Source organism: Ovis canadensis, chromosome 9 (assembly GCF_042477335.2).
Source record: "Ovis canadensis isolate MfBH-ARS-UI-01 breed Bighorn chromosome 9, ARS-UI_OviCan_v2, whole genome shotgun sequence".
Classification (NCBI taxonomy): Eukaryota; Metazoa; Chordata; class Mammalia; order Artiodactyla; family Bovidae; genus Ovis; species Ovis canadensis.
The window spans coordinates 46146037-46173048 of NC_091253.1; the positions used below are offsets into that span (position 1 = coordinate 46146037).

Below are 27012 nucleotides of genomic sequence, written 5' to 3' on the forward strand. Positions count from 1 at the left end.
CACAACAAACGATCCGGGAATAAACACTTCATTTGAATATTAAACTTCTACTTCCACCGACCAGTAAAAGCGGCCAGAACACGAGGGGCCATTCTAAACCTCTGGATTTTATTTCAGCTCTTACTTATTCTGGGCTTCCCTGGTGGCTCAGTGATAAAGAATCCGCTTACCAATGCAGGAGACCCAAGAGATGGGAGGTCGATACCTGGGTTGGGAAGACCCCCTGGAGTAGGAAGGAATACCAAACCAACTTCAGGACCCACAGCACAAACCAAGTCCTAAGTGCTCCATAAGCTTCAAGTATGAGAGTGCTTCCTGCCGGAAGTTGTCTGGGCGATCTCAATCAATGCCAAGCACTGCTTTTTTCAAATCCAGCAGAGCTGATCCAGTTTTCCACATCCTGGTTTGGACACACTTATCTTTAAGTATTGATCAGCAGTCCTGTTTTACAGGCTGCAAAACTCGGAGACCGAGACAGTCCCAGGCGCCTCCAGAGTAGGTACCCACCCAGATTATTAACAGCACTGGTGAGAAGTCTGATGCTCATGGTTCTCTTCCATCCTTCCCAGCCGCCCTACGAAACAGGTGCTACTCATAACCCTTATTTACAGACTCATACAGCCAGGTTCGGGGGGTCAAGTGGCCAGCCCTGGTCACGAAGGTGGTATGAAGGGCATCGACCAGGACTCCCTCCGAGTCGGACTCGGCCCCCTCCCCAACACCACACAAGGGGGTGCCACTCGCATCCCCATCAGAGCGGCCCCGGAGGCAGGCAGGGAGCGGAGACACCTCGCCCCCACCCAAGTGGAGGCCACACCCGCCGAACTGCAGCGTTGGGGCGCAGGGGGTAGATTCAGGCCAAGGTGAACTGGCTCGTTGTCCCCCAGGCAGGGCCTCCCCTGCCGGCCACTCCGGGGCCCGAGCCGAACCCCGAGTCCAGGGGGAGCCTGGGACTCCACGGGGCCCCGATGAGACCAGACGCGCGGCCTTGGAGCCGCGGCCCGGGAGACTGGCCGGGGGCCGAGGAGCACAGGGTTCGAGGGCGCCCAGACGGGGACGACGCACCTAGAGCGAAAAGCAGAGGCAGCTCTGCTCGCCCTCACCCTGGAGCAGCGGCGGGAGCTCCTCAGTGGCTCACCCGGGGAAGCGGAGACACTCGAGCAGCCGTTCTCCGCGAGCGACGCGGGAGGGAAAAGCCAAGCCCCGGCTGCATCCCGGACAGTGTTGTGTGCTACACTGCTCGTCGTCCCGCCTTTTCCTGTACCGCCCTCCAGAACCACTTCCGGCGGCAGCTACTCGCTTGCCACCCGGTTGAGCCGTCCCGGGCCGGTTCGTACCCTGCAGCCGGGCCCGCCGGGCCCCTCGGCCCCCGGCAGCCGAACCGCGGCGGGGTGGCTGGCCTGCGCCGTTTGCAGCGTGGCCGCCTCCTCTGAGGCGCTGTGATGTACTGCGAGAAGTGGAGGCCTGTGGCGGAGATGTGTCTCTTCCTCGAAGACCTGCGGGAGGGCTCGCGCATCCTATGCCTCTGCTCGCGGGCGTTTGTGGAGTAAGTTGGACACGGGCCGCTCGGTCCCCGACCTGTGGGGGCTGCAAACCAGTGGTGATGGAGCCCTAGAACCGCGGCCAGCGCGTCCGACCCTCGGGTACCGTAATGCTTACGAAAAAGGGGAAAACGTCCTCTGGCTTCAGGGGGTGGTCGCCTGCCACCCTGAAGCGAAGGAGGAAATCTGCTTTGTGCGCTGTTAGGGGAAAACGTGGTGGCCGGCGGGTGTTATTTTACACTCGCCACCTGAGAGGACGGTGAAGGGAAGGGAAGTAAAATGCGAATGAAATTGATCTGGGATGTGACATCACACGGTGAAGGTTTGAAGATGACTGACTTTTGGCTAACATCTTTTTTAAAAATGTTGGGCTTCCCTGGTGGCTCATATGGTAAAGGATCCGCCTACAATGCAGGTAACCCGGGTTCGATCCCTGGGTCTGGAACATCCCCTGGAGAAGGAAATGGCAACCCACTCCAGAATTCCATGGGCGGAGGAGTCTGGCGGGCTACAGTCTATGAGGTCGCAAAGAGTCAGACACGACTGAGCGACTAACACTTTCACTGGAAACTGAAGAAAGTGAAATATACTTTCTGGTATTACAGTCATGTGATGTTGTCTAGTGGTGACCTCTAAGATTTCATACAAAGCATAACAAAGTCATTGCCCGTGGGCATTTTTCCCCACAACACATTCTCAAGCCAGAATTTAAGAGCACTGTCCTTACAGACAGAATATCTGGTTTCACATCCCAGTTCTGTGGCAGATGAGCTGTGTGGGCAGTGGGCGAGTCAAAACATTTCCGTGCTCCCCTTTCAGCCGTTTCAGAAAGGATTCCCTTTCCTTTTGACTGCTTTCAGGAATGCATGGTCCCTTTACAGTAGAGAAACGGCTACTTCCACTTCAGAGATTTCCAAGAGTCATTTACTCAGCGTGTATTTTGACTACCCACGTATCTGCTGCTGTGAGAAAAAGCCGACTTAGAAACGGTATTGATGGTAGTTGCATTCAAGGTATGATGATGACCTGCTTGGCCAGGCCTCATGGAGGGCAATGTCTTCCTGGTGTCCCTCCACTGCAGGTCTGGTCGCCAGCCTTACAATTCAGTTCAGCGGTTCCAGGTCACTTGGTCTTTATCATGTTCCAGGTCCAGCTGCACGTGTGTATGTGCTTACTCGCTGAGTCGTGTCCCATTGTGATCCTATGGACTACAGCCCGCCAGGCTCCTCTGTCCATGGGATTCTCCAGGCAAGAATACTGGAGTGGGTTGCCATTCCCTTCTCCAGGGGATCTTCCCGACCCAGGGATCAACCCTGCCTCTCCTGCATGGCAAGCAGATTCTTTACCAGCTGGGTCACCAGGGAAGCCCACCAGGTCCAGATAACACACTCCAAATCACTCTGTTTTGTGAACTGAGTTACACTTAGCAAACTCAAAGATTGCTCTATAGAGATCTCTTAGCAGGTATAACAGGAAATTCTTCTAATACTCAGCATCAGAAATGCACCTTCCCTGGTGATGAGTGCTCTTAGAGATGTTTGAAAGTTGCCCTAAGTGGGAAAAAGAATTTCCATAGAAATGTGCATGGGTGTTGGCAGGCACACCACTGATGCCCTTTTGTGGCTGTCCTCCCACCCACTGGGGCCCCAAGTTGTTGGGGGTCAGAGGGCATATTGCCAATTGCATTTCATCCCCTCCCCATTCACTGTCTTTCTAAGTCACCATCTACATTATATTTCATGAAATACAAAAAATAAATAAACGGGGAATATGAAATACATCAAGTGTACAGAAAAGTTGTATTAGCTCTTCTTGCAGATGGCCTTGTCATGGCAGATACAATGGGATGTATTACAGCTTAATTTGCTGGTAGAAAGATAATAATAAATAAAATCCCCCCCCCTTTATTTTAAGTGCTCTGCTAGGTTTATTTTGGTTATGAAATTCTTCTCTTAGTAAAGAAAAAATTTAAAAGGAGATATGTAAAGAATAGTTTTATCTATTCACTGTTTTGAAAACTCACTGAGACCAAATTGTTTAATCTTGATTTATGTTTCAGTTTAGTAAGAACTTCATTTTAAGTTAGTCTCCAAAACAAGCTCAGACCATGACTGTCTTGTCTACTAGTCCTATTTGCAGATGGAGTAGTGTCTGCACATGGGTTTGTAAATCTGTAAGATAAATCTTCTGACATTTATGCTGACTTCTTACTGCAAATTTATAGAATATTTCCCTGTTTGTATATCACAAGGAGGATCAGATTCTTCCCCCAATATCCAGAGCTGCCACCTTAATAATTAGTAGTTATCATTATAGTGTGCCTTGTATAGGATTATACCAAGTGTTTTGCACGTACAGTCAATCCTTGTTAAAACCCTATAGCTATGTATTATCACCTGTGTATTACAGATAAGAATAATGTGTTAGCAGAGGGCTTTTCTGTTTTTTAACCTTTTTATTAATCTGTGCTGCCTTAACCTTGTTTTTTCTCTAGTTTAATTTTGTCAGTATTGACTCTTTAATTTGCTTCACAGAGATCGGAAATTGTACAATTTGGGACTAAAAGGCTACTATGTTAAAGACGATGACAGCAGTGCAGGTAATATGGTATGAAGCCAAATAGCCCCTTTTTTTAACTAACATTAGCCATAATGCTGTATAGAGAAGATGCGGAAGTGAAGCAGGGAGGTTATTTGACTGGTCGTAGTTTAAGCACTTACCTTATTTGGGAAAGCTTACTTGGCTGCTCATGCATGGTGTGCTTCAGTTTCATGTTTTCGGATCCCAGTGCCCTGGCTCTGGCTTGGGTTTTGGTTTGCTGGGTTAGGCTACCCAGGCACTGGAGCCACCTCACTCTCACGGCCTCCTTGTTTCAGTCCTTTAGGAGTTTTATAGGTAAATGGTTCAGGGTCAACTCCAAGTGAACGTCCAGTCTAGCCTGAAGTAAGGGAGTTACCATCTGTATTAACTCTCCCACATAACAAATAGAATCTCGTCTACACTTTGAGCCTCACCCGAAAACCACCTGGGTCTCCATCAGACTTCCCTGTCAGGACCCAATTTGTCCCTTCCATGTGGATCTTTATGTTCCTCCAGACACAGAGGGAAGACTGCAGCCCAAGGTGTAGGTAAAACCAACACAAGTGGCGTGTCATGTGACCTGAGAAATTCCCCAGCTCTCACGTGATGGAGCCATCATTGCATCGTCACTTACCCACGCAGTAGAATGTTTGTTGTGTTTCAGTTTGACACTATACAAGTAAGATTCCTCTAGAGCCTAGTGTCCCACTGAACATGAGGGAATATGCATAGCCCGACGGGATCATACGGCATATGTAGCTGATCCATCTTCCCTGTTTGCTCTCCTGAGCCTCCATGAGTTCATTACGTGGGCTGGCGAGTGGAGTATCCTTTATTACCTAAATTGGTATCTTTCCCCCTTTGGCTTTTAGTAGAATTTCTGCCCATAGGATCTCTTTTTTCAGGCTTCATCTGTGCAGTGGTAAGGTTCCCATTCTGTTGCCTAAGATTATTTAGCTGCAGTGCAGCTCAGCCCTAATTGAGTATGCTCATATAGAGTGTTTTGTCTCACATTTTTTAAATTGAGCAGTTGAGTGGCTTTTGTCCAATTAGTGCTATGATCTACTTTTGGATAACCGTAATAGAATAAAGTAAAACTCATTTTGTTGTAATAAAACAGGTTTTCTCTAATCAGGGAGCTTGAAAGCATCTTCCAGTTCAGTGGATTTCAGACCTTTTTAATAGTGAAACCTTTCATTAAATGAACTTTCCCACAGAGTCCCAGGCTGTAAATGCCAGTTGTGATTGAAGTACCCATAAAGGGCCTAAAGACCTGCCTCTCACTTCTCTTATTACCAACTCCTAAAATAACTCCCCAAGTCATCATGTTAAACCCACTGCTCTAATGCAGCGGTGCTGCAGATGGGAATGTGGAAATGGGGCTGTTTTCCCCAGGGCCTCCCTGCTGTGTTCCCTCATACATCCTCAGTCCCAGCATAGTATAGAGCAAGAGGAGGCACTCTGCAGTGAGCTGAGTGGGCAGCTGGGTGGACAACGGCAGTCGGAGCCAGACTAGAAGCTGTCTCTTGGCTCTAGGAGGCTGTTTTCTCACTAGTCCACATTCCCATCAGTTCCTTTTTTCCTTCCTTTTATTTTTCTTCCCCTTAAAAATTGTCACATTTGCACACCTTTACTTTGAGCAAGTCATGTAGTAATTCTGGATCTCAAGTTCTTTTTCATTAAAATGAGGATGATAAAACCTGCATTTAAATCTTTTCTGAAACTAAGCTAACATAACAACCACTGTGTGTAGGAGAACAAGCCGCGGAAGAGGAGGAAGGAGGCCACTCCCAGGGCCCTGCAGAGCCCCACGACAACAGATGCCCAGACCCAGATGAGAGTGAACTGGATTCCGAGGCTGAACTCATGAGGAGTATGGGATTGCCCCTTCAATTCGGTAGGATGTCCGCACATAAGAATTTTGAGGTAAGTATTAGTTTAATTGTTTGTTTAATTTTCTTCATAAAATATCACATGGAATCTTTTTATCCCAAATCTAATGCTTTCTTGAATTAGGACACTTCCCAGGTGGCGCTAGTGGTAAGGAATCAGCCTGCCAACGCAGGAGACGTGAGAGACACTGATTTGATCCCTAGGTTGGGAAGATCCCCTGGAGAAGGGCATGGCAACCCACTCCAGTATTCTTGCCTGGAGAATCCCATGGACAGAGGAGCTTGGTGGGCTACAGTACATACGGTTGCAGAGTTGGACACGACTGAAGTGACTTAGCACATATGCATACACCTGTTTTTAAATGTATGTACGTATTTATAAGATAACTAGAAATTATGGTTCTGGTTTTGATATGTCTCGTGTGTGATGATTCCTCTTTTTGGAAACGTAGATAGTACCATTCACTTGTTTGTGTCACGAAAACCCAGGTTGGGAGGTTAAGGGTATTTTGTTTAAGATCAAGATAGATTTAGATTCTACCTATTGTTATAGCTTCTGAAGTACAGTTTATATTCATGTTATTTCTCTTTGTAGGAATCTATGAATACTAGGAGAAAAGTTAAAATAATGAAAAAGAAAAAGAAAAAATATCAAAAAAAGTACTTAGATGAGATTAAGAGAGAATCCTGGAGACAATGTGAAGAAGATGACATTTGGGCTTCGGACGATCCTTCTTCATCTGAGAATGAGAACACTAGAAAGTACAAAGTTCAAAGCCAAAAAGACATTGAGGCTGAAAGTTTTCCCGTTGAAAACACAGTAGGTCCAAAGCTGGAAGTTACAGAGATGTGGGAAAAGTACTGGAATGAATACGGTGGAGGACTGCTGTGGCAAAGCTGGGAAGAGAAACATGCAGATCAGACCCTGTGTCCAGAACCATGGAATGTTCCAGACACAAAGGAGGAGTGGGAGCAGCACTACAGTCAGATGTATTGGTACTATCTGGAACAGTTTCAGTACTGGGAAGCTCAGGGCTGGACTTTTGATGCCTCACAAAGCCGAGATACAGACCTTGGTGGGTCTAAAATAGAAGTTGACAACAAAAAAGACGAAAATCATATGAAAGCAGATGAACTTTTTCCCCCATCTTTATCCGTTGGCAGCGAAAGCTCTAGTTCAAGTGATAAAGATCATAGTGAAATTCTCAATGGAATTAGTAACATAAGTCTGAATTCAGAGAAAGTAGAACAGAGACAACTAGATCCCTCCCTAAGTTGTGATGGACATCAGTGTTTGAGTGAAGTTCCCAGCAGAAGAGAATGCCCTGCTTCTGGCCACAGTGAACGGAGTCATGGAGGAACCACGGAAAGCAGCTCGTCTGGGAGCAGAAGCACAGACCAGCCAGCTCAGGGTAAGACTGGCTTAGATTTTTGGTGCTTGTCTTTTTGTCATTTCTGTTGTTAAAAGCTCTATTAGAGACCATTAGATGTATTTGCTTCTTAAGAAAGAGAAGTTGTTTTTAATTAAATGTGACTATGCCATCTTTAGAGTTTCTTAGATTAGGATTTCATCAAAGTGTGATAGCTAACAGATGTCACAGAGGTAACTGTGGATTAATGTGTATAGATTTGGACAGCCATGAGGAAAAGTAGTTTCACAGTTCACTTTTTCTTTTTTTCACTTTGCGTACCCCCTGGCTTGAGGGATCTTAGTTCCCCAACTAGGGATCAAACCCAGGCCAGAGCAGTGAAGGCATGAAAGCGCCAAATCTTAACCTCTGGACCACTATGGAATTTCTTAGAGTTGACATTTCAAGTAGTTAGATCATGGAAACTTTTAGACTTTCATAGACCTAGCTGAGGATTCTGTATGTGGATACACAGAATAAATAAATGGGGTCTGGCATGCAATTCTTTGCAGGAAAGGCCCTGGAAGATGTTGATTGCATTTGGAAATGACAGAAGAGTTATCAAACCAGGGACAGAAACCCACTGTGATATCTCCACCTCTTTAGATTCACAGGAGTCCTCAGAAGCAAACACAGTCAGAGACAGATGCCACCGCAGTGGCACTGATGGGGATGAGAGTGGAGACGATCCGCCTGAAGAGAAGCGAAGCAAACTGAAGAGGAGGCGAGTCACTCACCACCTTTCCAGCACACACCAGCATGCTTTAGGAACTCGGGAGCTTACTGCAGGAGAGCACATCTCTACCTGCTCTTTCTAAACGGCACATGTTCTTGCTAACTCCTCAGTTTCTACTGGTCCTTAGAGGCAGAGACTGTGTGTATACTGGTGTATACTTATATTCTTGGGACCTCGTAGGTTCTACATACACACAGTGAGCTTAACTTAATTTGCAAGAGTTATTTCTCATCGTTTTCATTTGTTACTGTCACCCATGTAGTAGAGGTCACTAGAAGATTTCCACAAAAGGTGGCAATGGTGGCTCAGTGCTAAAGAAGCCAGCTGCAACGCAGGAGACATGGGTTCCATTCCTGGGTCAAGAAGATCCCTGGAGAAGGCAATGGCAACCCACTTGCTGGGAAATCCCATGGACAGAGGAGCCTGCTGGGCAATAGTCCATGTGGTCAAAAAGAGTAGGCCACTGAATTACTTAATGTCACTTTCATCAGAACCTTCATAACATTATTTTTTCTTCTGTAACTTTTTGGTTGGGTTGATACCTTTCAAATATTTCCTTGTTTGCTTTTAAGGAAAACCTCTAGAGATATCACCTAGGAGATTAGTTAAGGCTACAGGTTAACGGGTGTTTTTCCAAAACAAAATGGAGAAATCTACATTTGTACCATGTTCAGGAATAGAGATAATTACTTGACTTAAGATTTGAGTGCTTGTTACTGTGTCCCAAACACTACTAGGTAATTGATCTCATTTGGTAAATCCTGATTGAACTGCGCTTCTTCCTGTCTTTCTGTGTTTGTGAACTGTGGTTGACTGCTGCGATGGGAAGGTTTACATGGGTTGACTTTTAATATTTGCCTGAACTAACGGGCTCTATAGTTAATGGCTTATCACTGTTTGCTTTGTTTGTTTAGTCATGAGCTGGACCTCGATGAAAACCCGGACTCAGACTTTGACAACGATGGTTCTCTTCTGGGATTCAAGCACGGCTCAGGGCAAAAGTAATGTTCCATCAACGCTGTTTCTTCTAGAAATCTTAACCACTCAGCAGTCCTCAAGTTCTCTTGATATTCAGATAGGGAATGGTGGTTACATATTTCGTGGCATTTGAGGTGTTACAGTCAAAGCACTAACCTTTCTTATTAGTAAGAATTGTAGAGCTAACACTGTGCGTTTGATATATTCACATTATTAACTCAGTTGCACTTCATAGCAATCCAGTGTTTTTAGTCTACAGAATTGTAATCGTCTCTTTGTACTCCAAGCCATATAATCATTTAAGGCTAGAGTTTATAGAAGTTAATAATATAAAGGGTTTTCCTGATAACTGCCACATTTTAAAATTCCTGGCAGAATTTATTTCTAGCCACATGTAATTTTATTGAGAAATCACTTAGGTAGCTCTTGCTGGTAAATATTCACAGAGATATATTGTTACCTGGAATTTAACTTAAATAGAAGTTAATAATATAAAGGGTTTTCCTGATCACTGCCACATTTTAAAATTCCTGGCAGAATTTATTTCTAGCCACATGTAATTTTATTGAGAAATCACTTCGGTAGCTCTTGCTGGTATATATTCACAGAGATTTATTCTGTTACCTGGAATTTAACTTAATTGCTCTTCTATTTGGAGCACACAATCTCAGTGAAAGAGAAGGGTAAGATACACTTTTTATTAAGTTTATAATGTGGGTGAAAGATACACTTGACATTTAAAGCCAAACTCTTCAGAGTTTAAGTGCTGAATTGTATGTTACACTGTAGGTCCCTAATAGTCTGTAGGAGAGGCAGGCAGTGAGGCTTCAGAGAGTCAACGAAGGCTTCACAACGGACATCTGTCTTCTAGGACTGGAAGACTTCATATGGTTAGATCAGCAGATGTTCTGTAGTTACTTTAGTAACGGGGGTTTACTTCTTAGGTAAGTTCAGATTGGTGTGAGAATCTAGTGGCCACTTTCAAGATAATTTGAACGTATCCAGAACAAGGTTAGAAGAACTTTGGCATCACCTTACTGTGAGAAAAATTGTATTTTCCCCAACGAACATTGGGATTATAGTTTCCTGCTGTTTCTTTGTTACATTTTACAATATACTTTCTCCTTTCTGTTTTAGGTAAGATGTGTTGATATTCCCACTGTTGGTGTTTCACATTTCCTTGAGAATTAAACTACAAGCTAGACCTTAAAAAGTCCTCTGCATGTTTAACTTTATTTTGTAATTTCCATAATTTAAAAAAATGAAATGAAAGTATTGACTGCTAATAGGAAATAGTGAAAATTGTTAGCTTCTTCTCTTTGTGTGAAGAGATCCGAAGACCCTTATGTCTGAGTCCACTCCTTTTGCTTTGGTCACAGATACGGAGGAATTTCAAACTTCAGTCGCCGGCGGGTGAGGTATCTGCAGAGGAACATGAAGCAGAAGTCAAAGTCCTTGGACATGAGACGACAAATCAGCATGAAAAACAAGCACATCTTCTTCACTGAAGAGTCAGATAAAACTGGTTTTAAGAAAAGCAGAACTTTGAGTAAGGTGTGTGTAACATTTGCTCTATATTTACAAACCTAGTCTGAGTTTATGACCCTGGCTGCTTAATTGTTGTTTGTGAATGAGAACCCTGCTTCTTCTGGTGGTCAGGGCACCAAAAATTCTGTTCCATTTGCTTCTTCAAGGCTTTTATTGTGTGAATGAAATTTGCAGAATAGGTAATTTGGGGGTGGTCTGATGGGGATGTTTGAAATCTGCAAAGTAGTAACATGTGGAACAGTAAATAGGTGATGGTGTCTGACATGTGCAGTGACATCTCATCTGTTTCAGGCTAAGCACCATCCTGGAGGCCTGATTTCTGACAGCAGCTATTGTAAGCCTTAATTTTGAGGTCATCTAGAGGTGATCAATCTTAACTTTGCACTGACAAGTTCACCCTGCTGTCATGAGCCCCAAGGCTAATTTAGTGACTCACATTGTTAACTGGAGCACGCACATCCCCTCTCTCGGATTTTGCTGTACCAGCCTTCTGAGTACCTAGGAAACAAAAGTAATTGGAGTTGCTTTTGCTTCGTTTCTTGAGTGATTCACCTCTGTTATAGAAAAAGATCACCATCCAGTGAGCAGTTTTGTGTCTGCCACCTCTGGGGCAGCTCTGTAGAGCGATGAAACAGTCTCACGCCCCGTGATGACTGTGTTTTACCCTTAGGGTACATTATCTCTCCTTAACTTCACCATCCTTCCAAAACATGCTACAGATTTATTGCTGGTTTTATTGTTACTGTATTTCAGATTGCTTGGTTTGTGGTGTTATTTTACTATGTGAGTGGCCCTGGCTATATCTGGAACAAATTTCCTAATACCAGTTTGATCAGTCTAACAGGTTTTTCTACACTGTGTTGGATGTGGTGGTCCCGTACATTCGTCCGAAGAGCTGAAACATAACTGCTGTGTGTGGCTGAGGAAGTAAAATCAGTGTGGCTGTTGTGCCCTTAGTATCCGATTGGTGCCCCCAAAAGAAGGTTCTAGGTCGTGGTCTCCGCCCATTGCCTGTCTGTCACTCTTATTCTCATCTCCTGACTCTTAGGAAGATCAGGAAGATCTGTTATGAAGGATATTCATGTTAGAAAATTACGTGGAATTGTGCGTCATCTGACCTTGAGCCTTGTTCGCATTTCAAAGAAGAACCCTGTTTCTCAGGAATCACTTTACTGACTCTGCTGCTTCATTAGAAGGCAGCTGACATTTTCTTTAGGTGGATTGACACTGAATCTTTGTAGAGTTCATTTCTGATGTTGAGTACCATTTAACATAGATCAAATAGCCTGGGCCATTGCAGAAAATTCTGTATAGTTGGAAAAACTAAAAGTTATGGCTCAACAATAGATGAGTGCATTTGTAATGGTAATGTATAGTACAGTTATATTGTTAGAAGACCTAATGGAAAGTTACTGGAACAGAGACCTTTATCCTCTTAGTGTTGATTGCATGCAGGAATGTCATCGTCTTGTGTTTAAGTGAGGTCATGGTATGTCCAGGTAACATTTAGGTTGGAATTACTTATTAACTTGTATGATGTAGTGTACATATCTGAGCTAATACTGTGACACAGCTTGTCAAGTCACAAATGGTAAAGCAAAAAAACAAAAAACAAATGGTAAAGCAGGTAGACATGTTCTTTGTAACAAACAGAATTAATTCATGCTTATAACATCTTAACATTTCAGGTAGAAAAATTTCTAAAGTGGGTTAAGGAACCAATGGATGAAGAAGCATCGCCAGAGTCGGTTTCTCATAACAACGTGCAAGACACTTGCACGAGCAGTGGCTCAGAGGAACCAGAAGTGTCTGTTGAGAAGGGGGATGACCCAGTGGAAAGGAGTGAGGCAGAGCCTGGACAGCATCCTGCTGTGTGTCCAGCCAGGGAAGTGGGGGCAGAGAAGCATAACGGGACCAGCCCAGAAGCTGCCGGGACAGATACAGAGGGCTGCGTGCCCCAGGCTGCTTCGGACCCTCGCCAGGAAGAGGCTGAAGGTGAGCACATGCTCCCACTGTCATGGGCGGAAGGTCGTTGTTCTCAGTGTGCCTTTCCCCCGTTATCACTTACGATCGTCTGCACCTCCAGACTCAGAGCCCCCTCGGCTGGACAAGCACAGTAAAATAAAAAGTTCACTCACATACGGAGCTGTTTGAGCACCTCCATCCACTCCGCTAGACTGGCATCTTCCACCACGCTGCTCTGTAGGCTGCGTGTTCTGGAGCGCAGCCCCAAACTCTAGTTATTTGATGTAACCACACTTTAGATAATTTCACCTATGATTTCCTCTTTCTGTAGTCAGCATCTGTATTGGTTCTGTTCTTTTGTTCTAGCTGAAAGTCAGAAGAAGAAGAAAAAGAAAAAGAAGAACAAAAAGGGGCTGAGTCTGCCCCCTGAGATTGCTGCCGTGCCTGAGCTTGTGAAGTACTGGGCTCAGAGGTACAGGCTCTTCTCCCGTTTTGATGATGGGATTAAATTAGACAGAGGTAATGTGGATGTGTAATTTTTAACTTGATTTTGAAATAATTTCAGATTTAAAGAATTGTAAGAAACTTTCATATCCCATCTACTCAGATTGAGCTCTTTCTACCGTTTTGCCACATTTGCCTTGTCATTCTGTGTATGTGTTTTCTGATCCAGGGACTCCTACCCCTGAATACTTTGGTGTGTATTTTCTAAGAACAATGATCAATTTATGTAACAATGATAAGATTAGAAATTTAACATTGTTACCATGTTAAAATCAACAAAGTAGTGCTCTCCTTTCATCAGTTATCCTAATGTCCTTTGCAGCATTTTTTTCCTTCCAGTATAGGATTGTATATTACATTTATTTTCATGTCTCTTTAGTTTCCTTTAATCTGAGACAGTTCCTCAACCTTTTTGCCTTTCATGACTTTGACATTTTCTAGAGAACAGCTGCCAGTCATCTTCCACAGTGTCTCTCAATTTGGATATATACATGTTTTTTAAACTCACACTCAGATTTATTCTGTATTTTTAGCACAATTGATAGATGATTAAACAGAACATCTGATGTGCAGAAAGCTGTAAGTTAATCAGTTAACACTGGAAAGTCTGAATTCTTTCTCCAGCTTTCCTACCATGACCTTAAACAGCTAGCTTACACTCGGTTGCACAAACACGCTTATTTTCATGTTGGGGCTACTTAAATATTGGTCTTTATTAACTGTCAAAATCAGGAGATACTGATCTGTGGTGGAGTTTCTGGGGTTCCTTGAACCTCTTAAAATTATTCGTAAAATGTTGTATATCAGGGAGCATACATAGAGTTTGTTGGGGAAATAAGACTGGATAAAAGCTGATAATTCTATAATAGGAATTTATGTGTTTATTCTTCTAGCAGTGAGGAGCCATTTAAAGTTTTGGTTTAAAAAAGGAGGGGGAGGGAATAGGAAAATTGGTGCATCATTTTGTTCAGAGAAATATCATTCTGAAAAATGTAAATTCCTCCTGTTGGGCAAGAAGGAGGAGGGCGCTGTCCTTTTCCTGGGAGTGGACACAGGACTTCATTACTGAAGATGAAGACAGCCCTGCAGTCGTGCTGTCACATCCTTGCTTTCTGCAGATTTTGCCAAGTGTCTGGTACAAATCTGGTTCATTACTTCCCCTCTAGGAATGAATTAATTGGAAGCCTCAGTGAAGTTTGGGGAGTTGATCAGCTAGAACAGCTACCTTTCTAATTTCCACGATAGGCAGTCAGTTATTACTACTTCAGACAGAAAAATCAGTATTGCTTTCAGTTATTGGAGGCATTTTGTAAAAGAATCAGGCAAGAGTAGAGGTGGTTGTTTATGTGGAAATTGCGACTGGGGATAGTACTGCTCCATTTATAACAAAATCTGTAGACCTTTCTTTCAAACTGGACAATATATGATTTTTTGAAAAGAGAAACTGAGTTGTTTTTAGGTATTTGTTCAGTAGTATACATCAGTGTTTGCTGTTATACATCAGTGTCTGTGTCTGGCTTGGCTTCTTGACACTGAATGTCCTAACAGAAGCCTCTCCCTTTGCAGAGGGCTGGTTTTCAGTTACTCCTGAGAAGATCGCCGAGCATATCGCGGGCAGAGTCAGCCAGTCCTTGGAGAGTGGCACCGTTGTGGACGCCTTCTGCGGAGTTGGAGGGAATACCATTCAGTTTGCTCTAACAGGGAAGAGAGGTAATTGGTCATCAGTGGTTTACTCATTAATTAATTTCAGTTTATTCATCAGATGCTTCATTTTCCTTCAGCCCTATCTTTACTGAGATATAATCATTGATAATTTAATGCCAAATATTTAACAATAATAGCATATATTAAGACTACACTTTGTGTACTGTTGTGTTTAATATGTATCACTGTATTTAGTCAACAGTCTTGTGATATGTATCTTTTATACTTTCTGTGTTTAACAAATAAACTGAGAAATAAAACATGCAATAATTTGCCCACAATCATACAGACCCAGCTCAGCAACAGCAAGATTATAACATGATATAAAAGTAAAACTGTTAAAATGGGAGAGACTGTTCTCTGGAAGAAGAGAAGCGTAGATGGTGCAGTGGGGTCCAGCTTTGCCCTCACCCACTGTATGATTTTGGACTTCCTTTAATCTTAATGGAAAGAAGACATTAAATTGAGAGAACCCTGTGATACCTTTCAGCTTTGACATCCTAAGACACTAAGACCCTTTTAAATATTAGACTGTCTTCATGGTTGGTTGACTTCAGAATCCCAGAAAAGAAGACCTGTTACTATATATCTGCCAGCAACTGTGTCAAGTAGATAATACGTGTGCTGTTTCCCGGGATGGGTTGTGGGGAGGCTTTACGAGACTGGACAAGGTAGCCAGTGGCCGCCATTCCTGGACATTGCAGTTCCCCGCAGTATCCTCCAGCACCTATCAGCACTTCATTCACCTGCCAGATTGAGTTGTTCACACTCTGTTAGGCCTGAAAACAAAAATGTCTTCCAGGAGAGCACAGATGAAAACAGGGCCATTAGCCAAATACAGTTGGTGTTGAAAGTCACTTTTTTCTGTTGAATTTTTGCTGTTGACAGTGTATTTCTGCATCTGTCTCTGTGCTATCAATTTCAGCAGATTAAGCAGCTAAAAAGGACCTTGTCCCTTTTATAAATATGAATGTTATCAGAAGAATAGTGTTGTGGATGCATGATTTTGCAACATAGGGTTGGTGCCTGTATTCATTGCTCCAGTGATTTACTTAGTGCATTATTTCCCTAAAGTATTAACAAACCTTGAAACCAACATTTTCTGTAATACAGCTGTTTCCTTGTCAACCATGGTGTATGCATCAGGATTGCACTCCGCCCTTGCAGACATAAAATATTGCCACTAACATCCTGTTGCACACACAGGTGCACATGAGTAATTTACTCTAAGACGTGAGTGAGTTGGAATTAACTTACATTTGTGTTGCTAATTGTGAAATTGAAGTAAATTAAGTGAGAGCCCCTGCAGTAAAAACATGACCTCTGTTCCCTCTACCTAAAATGTCTCATTAAACATCATCAGCAGGTGTTTTTGCATCTCTTCTTCATAATTTGGCTACATAGGTTTGTCAAAAAGTGTTTTATTTGCCTTACTGTAGACATTGTCAAATCTGTCTACTTTTGGACATTGCCTCATCTTGAGGAAACTGGTCTTATCTAAAGTCTTAGCATTTCTAAACTGTCTGTGCAGCCATCACCTTCCTGTGTCTACCGTCCAGCTCTGACCACAGACCAGGCTTGGGATAATGGGTAACCACCTCTCTGCTTGCGTTGGCCCAGCGGCCTAAGTGAGACAGCTCTGCAGGCCACATCCTTGGTCTCATTTTCTTGATATAGCACAAGTGAATCTTCCTAGGTTAGGTGAAATTTTTAAATTAAATTCTCTCATTAATGTGGCCAAATCTCCCTTTAAAAACTCTTTTTAAAAGGGACTTAAACGCACAGAAAATAAAGACTACTCAGAAGATGGACTCGTCCATATAACTGACGATCAGTATCATTGAACTCCTCTTTCTTGTTCCTATTTTTAGTGATTGCCATTGATATTGATCCTGTTAAGATCGATCTTGCTCGCAATAATGCAGAAATTTATGGCGTAGTGGACAAGATCGAGTTCATCTGTGGAGATTTCCTGCAATTGGCATCTAGTCTAAAGGCTGACATCGTGTTTCTCAGCCCACCTTGGGGAGGACCGGACTACGCCACTGCCGAGATCTTCGACATCAGCACCATGATGTCTCCTGACGGATATCCTTTGAAAGTCCTAGAGTTCACTCAAATGGTGGTTGTGGAGAGGAAACGTGTGTGTGTGTGTGTGTGTGTGTGTGAAATTAGTGAACAGGAGAGATGTTAGCTAATAGCATTTGAAAGATTCCAGTTTGTTTCCCATAAAAATTAACTGGTGATTGATCTCCAAAAATTACAGCAAATATGAGGTTATATTTCCATTGGTTACTCTCCAATTGTCCCATTAGAAAACAAGAACTAAAGGGCATTAATTGTTTGGAATTACTGTCTGGAAATCAGGGATTTCCTCAGGACCTGTCCGTGGACTCTGGGTGACTGTCCCCTGACTTCGGCTCACACTGACCTAAGTTGTCTGCGTCTCCAAGTTCTGCCTGTTATTCCTCCAGGTTACTGGAGCAAACCCCTTATTTCAGGAAGACTAGCATGTGTTATTTTTCCTTTTATCTCAGTTCCCCAGAGGAATCATTTATGGCTCTTAACAGGAATTGTTTTAAATCACTAATTAAAATTTAGAAAAAATAGGGTGGACAGAGTTACTTGTCTTTATTCTTTACTAGAAAGATGTGGTTATTGTGCTTTCCCATTCATCCTGCTTTCACAAAAACTAGGAAATAGCAGAAAGAAAGAGTGTGTGTTTCTAGCTCTTGGTTTCCTACCCTAGGATAATCCAATACATAGATTAAACTTCTAATCCCTGACCTGTTGGAGACAGTTCAGTCAGTTCAGTCACTCAGTCGTGTCTGACCCTTTGTGACCCCATGGACTGCAGCACGCCAGGCGTCCCTATCCATCACCAACTGCCAGAGTTTACTCAAACTCATCTCCATTGAGTTGGTGATGCCATCCAACCATCTCATCCTCTGTTGTCCCTTTTTCCTCCTGCCTTTAATCTTTCCCAGCATCAGGGTCTTTTCCAATGAGTCAGCTCTTCACATCAGGTTATCAAAGTATTGGAGTTTCAGCTTCATTGTCAGTCCTTCCAATGACTATTCAGGACTGATTTCCTTTAGGATGGACTGGTTGGATCTCTTTGCAGTCCAAGGGACTCTCGAGTCTTCTCCAACACCACTGTTCAAAAGCATCAATTCTTCGGCTCTCAACTTTCTTTACAGTCCAACTCTCACATCTGTATATGACTACTGGGAAAACCATAGCTTTGACAAGACAGACCTTTGCTCTCTTTTAGGTCCCGTTAGAGGTACTGTTGGGCTTCTCAGGTGGCTCAGTGGTAAAGAATCTGCCTGTAATGAAGAAGACCCCAGTTCAATCCCTGGGTCTGGGAGAACCCCTGGAGAAGGGAATAGCAATCCACTCCAGTTTTCTTGCCTGGAAAATTCCATGGATAGAGGAACCTGGAGGGCTACAGTCCATGGGGTCTCAGAGTTGGACATGTGTGAGCAACTAATACACATAGAGTATGTTCCATATCAGAATACATTTGGGTTATGATATAACAGTTGAAGAACATATCTGATTAGAAATCAACTGCTGTTTTTGTTACTTTTCCTTAACTACTGTCTACCTTTGAAATTTTCAGACTTTCCCAGAAGATCACTAATAATATCGTTTTTTTTCTTCCAAGAAATGCTGATATCGACCAGGTAAGCCATTACTGAAGATCTTCTATGAACCTCTGGTGTGACTGTTACAGAGACTGGACAGGAAAAGATACAGGGTATTATTTACTTGAGAGCATATTTATGAGAAATGCCTGGCTTTTTTCTTTTTCTATTGTTAGAAAATTAGAAGTGCTCAGCAGTTAAGTCCACCCACTCCCATTTCATCCTGTTCATCTCCTTGGCTCCTGGCGCACATGCCCATAAACAGAACACTCAGGGCTTTTCATTCCATGTCCTGAAAGGATGAATGTGTTGTGTTCCAATCCTGCCCACCTGACATAGCCGAGATGTCTTTACTGAAGCCTGCCTTGAGAATAGGTGTTAGGTGTTCCTGAAAATGACAGCCTCGATGGAAATATACAGACAGATGAAACCTTAATGTGACCAACAGTTTTTTCTATGGCCTTGAGGTGTAGGGCACTTGACTAACATTCCCATGTCCTTGTTCTGTTCATATCACAAACATTTATTGTAACCATGTTGGTTTTTTTCCCTAGAATAATAACTGCTTCACTGAGATCTGAGGATGTCTTGGGTTCATGCCTTTGTTGATGTGTTTTGTAAGCATTTATCACTCCAATATTCTGGCCTGGAGGATTCCATGGACTATATATAGTCCATGGGGTTGCAAAGAGTTAGACGAGAAAATTTCACTTTCATCACATATCTGCTTTGTGCCAAGTATGCTGTTGAGAATCTTTGGTCTTTCAAGTTTTACTCCAGCATTGCTGGCTGTTGGTTTTTCCTTTCTCTCCTGTTTGGCACTCTCAGAGCTGACTTCTCATTGAGCTTTGTTCATCATATTTTACTCTGAATTATCTCCATTATTTATTCAGCTATGTTCTCAGCATCTTTTTCCCTTTATCAGGACATCTATTACATGAAAGTTAATGTCCTATAACTGTATTTTCTGGTGTTTTGTCTTTTTTCTTCTGGGAGATTACTTCTGTCTGTTCTTCATTCCTCGCATATATAAATTCTTTCTATCCCATCTAATGTGTTTTTTTGAAGAATAAATGAAATAAGAGGTAAACCATTTTTCACAGTCCCTTCAGCCCAAAAATGTTCAGAAATTCTTGTGTCTGTTACTCAGAAGATCCTGTCATAAAGTAATTGTGGAAAGAATGTAAACATTACTAAGATTTGGAAGAAAAACAATAGATAAAGATGTCATGATTTCCCTAGAGGGCAGAGTGGATATCTTTAATATTTGTAAAACGGGGATTTCTCTAGTGGTCCAGTGGCTAAGACTGCTGACACTGCAGAGGGCACGGGTTCCATCCCTGATCACGGAACTAAGATCCCACGAGCCATGAGGTGCAAACACCACACCCCCCGCCAAATTGTAAAATGACGGAATCTAGTTTATAAACACACATTCCAGATTGCAGATTTTTCTCTTCTCCTCTACTAGCCAGTAACATGTTCTTGCGTTTGTTTGTTACGCTTTCCCATCTTTGCCTCATCTGCTTAATCTTTGGAATGCTGGGTTTCAGGTCTGGCTGCAAATTAAATCACCTGAATAGCTTTTTTTTTTTTTAATTGTGGTAGAACATTCATGACAAAATTCACCCAAATCTCTCTTAAGCATACGATCCAGGAGCATTAAATGCATTCATGTTGTGGTACAGCCATCATCACCATGTGCCTTGGGACTTTTCTGTTTCCTGACACTGCAGCTCTGTACCCATCACAGACTAGCTCCACATCCGTCCACCACTGCCCCCAACGCCCGCCTTCTACCCTCTGTGTCTGTAAATCTGACTGCTCGTATGTACCTCAGTAAGTGGAGTCATACAATATTTGTCCTTCTGTGTCTGGCTATTTTCACTTAGTATAATGTCCTTAGGGTTCACCATGTTGTAGCATGTGTCAGAATCTTCCTTTGTTTTTAATGACATTCTGTTGTATGCACACACGTTTTGTTCATCCTGTCACCCGTCTGCGGACGTTCAGGGTTGTTTCCACCTTTTGACTGCTGTGGATAATGCTGCTATGAACACGGGGGTACACACGTCTGGTCAAGTCCTTGCTTTCTGCTTTCTTGGTTATGTATCCACAAATGGAACAGCTGGATCACATGGTGATTCTGTTTTTAGATTTTGGGCTGTTCCTCCACAGCAACAGAATGATTTTACATTCCCAACAGTAGTTCACAAGAGTTCTGACTTGCCCCCAGTCTCAGTAACATTTGTTATTTTGTTTGGTAATAGCTATCCTAGTGGGTATGGAGCGGTACCTCACTGTGCTTTTAACCTGTGCTTTCCTAAGTGATGCTGAGCATCTTTTCATGTGCGTGTCTTCTGGGTTACTGGGTATTAACCCTTTATTGGATATATGCTTTCCCAGTTTTTTCTCTTATCCCATGGGTTGCCTCTGAAGTGTTTTTTGTTACTCTTGTTGCTCTGGCCACACCGCACAGCCTGGGGGATCTTCGTTCCCCGGCCAGGGCCTGAACCTGAGCTCCCTGCGGTGAGGGTGCAGGGTCCTAGGGACTGGCTCACCAGGGAAGTCCCTCTTTACTCTCTCAGTAGTGCCTTCTAATGCACAAAATGTTTTCATTTTGATGAAGTTCAACTTAGCTAATTTTTTTGTTTCCTGTACTTTTGATGTCATCTCCAGAAACGATGGCTAAATTCAGTGTCTTGAAGATCTTCTCCTGTTTTCTTCTTTGTATAGTTGTCACTGAATAGCTTTTTTAAACTACTCATACTCAAGTCTATGGGGAAGATCCTCTCTAATTTATTTTCTGGGGTGAGGCCCACACATGAATTTTTAAAACACTCCAAGTGATTGTTATGTGCCTCCAGAAGTGAGATTCTCTGGGTTAAAAGACGAGGAAACAATGAACAAGTCTGAGCTCTTCCTCTGAGTTTTAAGGGGATAATCTTAGATCTTGGTGCTTGTCATCTACTGGCGAGCCTTTGTGTCTAAACATCAGGTCTCTCAGGAAGTGTGTGCTATGACAGGAGAAAGAAAAAGCGCTCTCTTCTGGCTTTATGTATTTTTATATCAAATTGAATATTAAACCTAACATCTGCTACTCATGTGACTCAGTTCTAGATTCCAAGATAAGGCCGAGCCTATTCCATAATTCTGTTTTTCTCGTATGTATGTTACACATCAAGAAAAGGAAAAAAAAATTTTAAGAAAAAATAATTGTACATCATAACTAGTCTCACAGGAGGCTAAATGATCCTTCTATTAAACATTAGATGGGATATTTGGGTACTTGAATGACAATAGGAAATTCACTATCACGAAAGTTTGAGTGAGTAAATTTTTTCTAGCTAAATGAACGCTTGCCCAAGCAGAAAGTGAACTTTTTTCCTTGCATTTTGGTTTACTTCACACATCTGCCAGAATTGCAGTTGGTAGCTAGCTCATTCACATATTCTACCTCTAGAGGGAGTAATGATACTATAGGATAATGAAAGTTAAAAAAAAAACTTGAAATTTCAAATGCATTATACCGGTATTGAATTTGGATCAAATTACTGTGGGAAATCAGCTTTTCTTTTTAAAATGAAAATCTATCCACATATAGGATTTTTTCTCCCAATTTTAATCTGTTTGATATATTTTAATAACTTTTGTTTTGAATTTATTTTTAATTGGAAGATGCTTGCTTGACATTGTTGTATTGGTTTCTGCCATCCATCCACATGAATCAGCCACAGGTAGACCACATGTAGGATTTTTTAAATGAGAAGAGATGGTATGGCAAGGTTTAGAAAAAGCAGAGTGGCATGCTTGACATGAAGTCAAGTTCATGAGTCCAGTTCTTAGTTGTGCTTCCCATCCAAACAGACTGGCGTTTCTTTTGGTAAACGTAGTATATTATGGTCCAGTACCAAAAATATACCCTGTAATTGGGAACTGCTGATTTTTATCTATGTACTTCTTTCCTTCCCTTCCCCTCCCTCCTTCCTCTTCCTCTTCTCCCTCTCTTTCCCCCACCCCTCTCAATTTATTAAACTTAAAAAAGGGGAAGGAACCAGATGACATTTTGTCAGTTAAACCTACTAGTGAAAAATAAAGACAGCTGTAAATTGATGGCAATAAGTTTGCTTGAAACAAAATATTATTTATTGCCTTGAACTACATAATTTTTAGTTACATAGTTACAATTTCAACTCCAGAATTCTAACCTTGAAAATGTATGTACTTGTGAAAATATCTTTTAAAAGCACAAAAAGGCTAAGGTTAGAAATCATTTTTAAATAGAACACTTAAAGTAACATACTAATTTTAAGTTTCTTTCTAAACACTGGATGGGTGTTTTCAATACTTGCTTTAGTTGTCCATCCTCTGAGTCTCCTGGCTAGAATGAGAGATTCACAAATGCATCCTTTGGTTTTGTTTTGGTTTTGGTATACTCCACTGCCTAGAAGAAAAACCCTTAAGCCATTTACTCAGTAGTTGTTGAATAAAATAATCTGTCATAGACCTTAAAAACTCCCATGTAAGACATCATTCCTTTTCCTACCCAAAACCCCCAAGTGCAGGAAACCCTACCTTCTCAGATTCACTTTAATGTATTTCTGTGTATGAATTACAGGGTGCTCTTTTCAGGGAGATTGGTAATATTCCTCCTTTTTAGATTTAGGAAGCCAAACCTCATCTTAATGGCTTTCTGCATTGATGAGCAAGTTACGGGTAGAACTGAGATGCTGCCGCTTGCCTCTGGGTGGTCTGCTCTCCCTGTTCCAGCAGATTTTCTGCTGCTGTTTCAGCTCAGCGCCACTTCTCTTCACGCACCTCGTCTCTCCTCCTTTCCTTCCTCTTCCTCTCAGTCCCCACCCCACACCCAGAGAAGACTTCTGCTTTGCCAGTGTCAACTTTCTTTTTGTAAATCATTATTTAAAGGAATGGGAGAAATACTGTGCTTAAGTTATATCTTAATTCATGGATAAATTACTGTGAAGCAATTATATTTTAAACATACTAGTCAATATGCCTTTCATTGGTTAAAGACAAAATTCTTCATTTACCTTTCCTTGTGAAAAATCATACTGGCACAAAGATTGCTGTTGTTTAGTCGCTCAGTCATGTCCAGCTGTTTGTGACCCCATGGACTGCAGCATGCCAGGCTTCCCTGTCCTTCACCATCTCCCACAATTTGCTCGAACTCAAGTCCATTGCATCTGCAATGCCATCCAACCATTTCATCCTCTGTTGTCCCCTTCTCCTCCTGCCTTCAGTCTTTCCCAACATCAGGGTCTTTTCTAATGAATTGGTTCTTTGCAACAGGTGGCCAAAGTATTGAAGCTTCAGCTTTAGCATCAACCCTTCCAGTGAATATTCAGGGTTGATTTCCTTTAGGATCTCCTTGCAGTCCAAGGGACTCTGAAGAGTCTTCTCCAACACCACAGTTCAAAGGCATCAGTTCTTTGGTGCTCAGTCTTTTTTATTGTCCAGCTCACACATGACTCCATACATGACTACTGAAAAAACCATGTGTTTGACAATGCACACTTTTGTCAGCAAAGTGATGTCTCTGCTTTTTAATACACTGCCTAGGCACAAAGATATCAGAATAGAAAACGAAACACTTCTTTCTTCCTAATAATTGCTGCTCTGAGATGACTTCACTATTTTTCACTGCTGCTGCTGCTGCTGCTAAGTCGTGTCAGTCGTGTCGGACTCTGTGTGACCCCATAAACGGCAGCCCACCAGGCTCCCACGTCCCTGGGATTCTCCAGGCAAGAACACTGGAGTTGGTTGCCATTTCCTTCTCCAGTGCATGAAAGTGAAAGTGAAGTCACTCAGTCTTGTCCAACTCTTCGTGACCCTTTACTTTAATTATTTTATGCCTTTTTAGTTAATAGTGGGATGTATACACATATCTTCTCATTGTAACAGATACTGTTTGGCTTCTGCTGTGATCTATACCTGTTGATAAAAACACAGCCATCTCTTTGCATCTCTGTGGGAGAAGTTGATATTGACATTGTTACTTTCCTAGTGGAACAACCTCTTTTTTTTCTTTCAGCTTTTCTTTCAGCGTGTGCTGTGGAATGACCTTTACTTCTTCCCTATTTCTGTGTCTGTGACGTTTTTCTAAGGAGAAGTTGAAGTACTGTAGAATACATGCTCTTTGATGATACACAGTAAATCTTACTTCCTGCCAGAAGCTGGTGGAGCACGTGTAATACTACTGAGATTAGATGTCTCACCTCCAAACCAGTCCCTGGTACTCCGGGAGCCCTCTCTCCCCCACTCCCTGTCTCCAGATCTCTGACTCCCAGGTTTCCACTGCATCCCCCTTTCCCTTCACCCCCCCACCACCTGGTCTCTGGTGATGGTTAGAAGGGTGTGTATTTGCTAGTAATAGACCTGAGAGGTTAGACAAAAGATGCTGGACTAAAATGAAACTTTGTCTTTGTAAGGACTTAGGGTAGTAAAGCATTGCTCTTATGAAGCATCCTTTTGAGCTTAACTCTTCAGAGGTGGAGGGATGGTGGTGCTTTTAGCTTCTCAATAACAGGGCCAGTTACCGTATACGAGTAGACCTCAAAAAGAGCAGTATATTTAATCACAATAAAGTGGGGGGGGGGGGAGACTTAAAAATACACACATGCAAGAGCAGCAGGTGGAGGAGGTGATTCAAGCTGGGAGAACAGCACAGAGCCCACCCAGGAAGCAAGAGTCAGGTCATAGAAGCTGGAGCTCCCATGAGAGATGGACAGGTCTGTCTCGCTCTCTGATGTGTTCTATCTTAATAAATAAACCTGATATTCGGGAAGGATATGTTGGTTTTCTGTTCCTCTAAGTTCTGTAACTTCTGGCTTTGGAGAGATTAAGCTCAACATTCAGAAAACGAAGATCATGGCATCCGGTCCCATCACTTCATGGGAAACAGATGGGGAAACAGTGTCAGACTTTATTTTTTGGGGCTCCAAAATCACTGCAGATGGTGACTGCAGCCATGAAATTAAAAGACGCTTACTCCTTGGAAGAAAAGTTATGACCATCCTAGATAGTATATTCGAAAGCAGAGACATTACTTTGCCGACTAAGGTCTGTCTAATCAAGGCTATGGTTTTTCCTGTGGTCATGTATGGATGTGAGAGTTGGACTGTGAAGAAGGCTGAGTGGTGAAGAATTGATGCTTTTGAACTGTGGTGTTGGAGAAGACTCTTGAGAGTCCCTTGGACTGCAAGGAGATCCAACCAGTCCATTGTGAAGGAGATCAGCCCTGGGATTTCTTTGGAAGGAATGATGCTAAAGCTGAAGCTCCAGTACTTTGGCCACCTCATGTGAAGAGTTGACTTATTGGAAAAGACTCTAATGTTGGGAGGGATTGAGGGCAGGAGAAGAAGAGGACGACCGAGGATGAGATGGCTGAATGGCATCACGGACTCGATGGACGTGAGTCTGAGTGAACTCCGGGAGTTGGTGATGGACAGGGAGGCCTGGCGTGCTGAAACTCATGGGGTTGCAGAGTCGGACACGACTGAGCGACTGAACTGAACTGAAGTCTTATACAATAACATAGCACTGTGGTCCTACCCATAATGTCAAAAGTGTCTGAAACAACAAGTATTTCTGCCACCAAACAGTTCACTAATACCCACCTGGAAAGTGACAGTGAACATTTGAGATGCCTCATTATTTGAAAGTCTTAAATCAAAAGCCTGAGTCTTGATAAAGCATCTGAATGGAAGGTTTATTTTGAAATCATGCTTATGTATGTATGACTTTCTTCTGTTCCATTTTCAGGTGGCATCCTTGGCTGGGCCTGGAGGGCAAGTGGAAATAGAACAAAACTTTCTTAATAATAGATTGAAGACAATCACTGCTTATTTTGGAGACCTGATCCGAAGATCAACCTCTGAATCATAAGTGAGGTTGGACAGAGTGACCAGAAGATCATGTAGCATTCAATTATCATTCACGGGAGTTACTCTCTGTGCTCACTGATGTTTTGTACCCAGAGTCTAGTGGGTATTTGTGCCCAAATACACATTTTCCCTCACTGGTGCAGTACTATGTGAAATTTGCTTTTAAGCATCCATTTATTTTATAGTTAGTGTTTTTTAAGTTTCTATGGGAAAAAATGAAATATATTTTATAGAGTAAAAGTTTATATTCTTTTTCTATTAAAATGGCAGTCAACAAAGGAAGAAAATGTGTCTCTTAATTATTCATCTAAAAAGTGTGTTCAGTCATTTTTACAAGTAGGTCAGAATTCATGGACATGGGGCTCTCTGGCCACTGGGGATGTGGGACCTTTATCTTCCAATAATACAGGCATATTAAACATTAAACAAAACATGGCTTTGGCTGGGATGGAGCCAGGGGGTTGAAATAAAGTAGAGAATTTCCAGTAAATATTAGAAAAAAAATAAAAAGCAACTGGGTTGGAGAATAGAGCAGTGATAACTTTAGTTCTCTAGAAACTTCACAAAGTTTGCCTTGCAGTACGGTAGCAGTAGAACTGAT

The 27012-nt window shown here is 42.5% G+C and overlaps 2 protein-coding genes across 19 annotated transcripts in view; one reads left to right on the top strand and one right to left on the bottom strand.

Moving 5' to 3' along the window:
• TMEM68 (transmembrane protein 68) overlaps window positions 1-1269 on the bottom strand; it is a 34427-nt gene extending 33158 nt beyond the window's left edge. For 2 of the 15 annotated variants that reach the window (XM_069600047.1, XM_069600051.1), the window contains exon 1: window positions 1139-1238. The gene's annotated coding sequence lies outside the window, so the exon portion shown is untranslated. Of the gene's footprint in view, window positions 1-507 lie in introns of all 15 variants that reach the window. The other 13 variants (XM_069600046.1, XM_069600041.1, XM_069600040.1 and 10 more) reach the window with 13 other exon arrangements.
• Window positions 836-26698, top strand: TGS1 (trimethylguanosine synthase 1). Of its 4 annotated transcripts, none has more exons than XM_069600036.1 (13): window positions 836-1546; window positions 4076-4140; window positions 5875-6047; window positions 6609-7425; window positions 8029-8146; window positions 9073-9159; window positions 10516-10690; window positions 12373-12679; window positions 13016-13168; window positions 14720-14863; window positions 16729-16945; window positions 18468-18546; window positions 26290-26698. In XM_069600036.1, the coding sequence occupies exons 1-13, from the start codon at window positions 1443-1445 to the stop codon at window positions 26410-26412; spliced, it is 2562 nt and encodes an 853-aa protein (XP_069456137.1). In that variant the 5' UTR covers window positions 836-1442; the 3' UTR covers window positions 26413-26698. The 4 variants fall into 4 exon arrangements, with proteins under 4 accessions (XP_069456137.1, XP_069456138.1, XP_069456139.1 ...); XM_069600037.1 differs by having other exon boundaries at window positions 1251-1643; XM_069600038.1 differs by having other exon boundaries at window positions 1279-1546; window positions 4076-4148.
• The last annotated feature ends 314 nt before the right edge of the window (window positions 26699-27012 follow it).

Excerpts from the sequence above, each read along its gene's own strand:
- TGS1 (XM_069600036.1), top strand. The coding sequence starts at position 1,443 with ATGTACTGCGAGAAGTGGAGGCCTGTGGCGGAGATGTGTCTCTTCCTC. Across the intron at positions 4,141-5,874 it reads AGACGATGACAGCAGTGCAG|GAGAACAAGCCGCGGAAGAG; the intron begins GTAATATGGTAT and ends CACTGTGTGTAG. Across the intron at positions 6,048-6,608 it reads CCGCACATAAGAATTTTGAG|GAATCTATGAATACTAGGAG; the intron begins GTAAGTATTAGT and ends TTCTCTTTGTAG.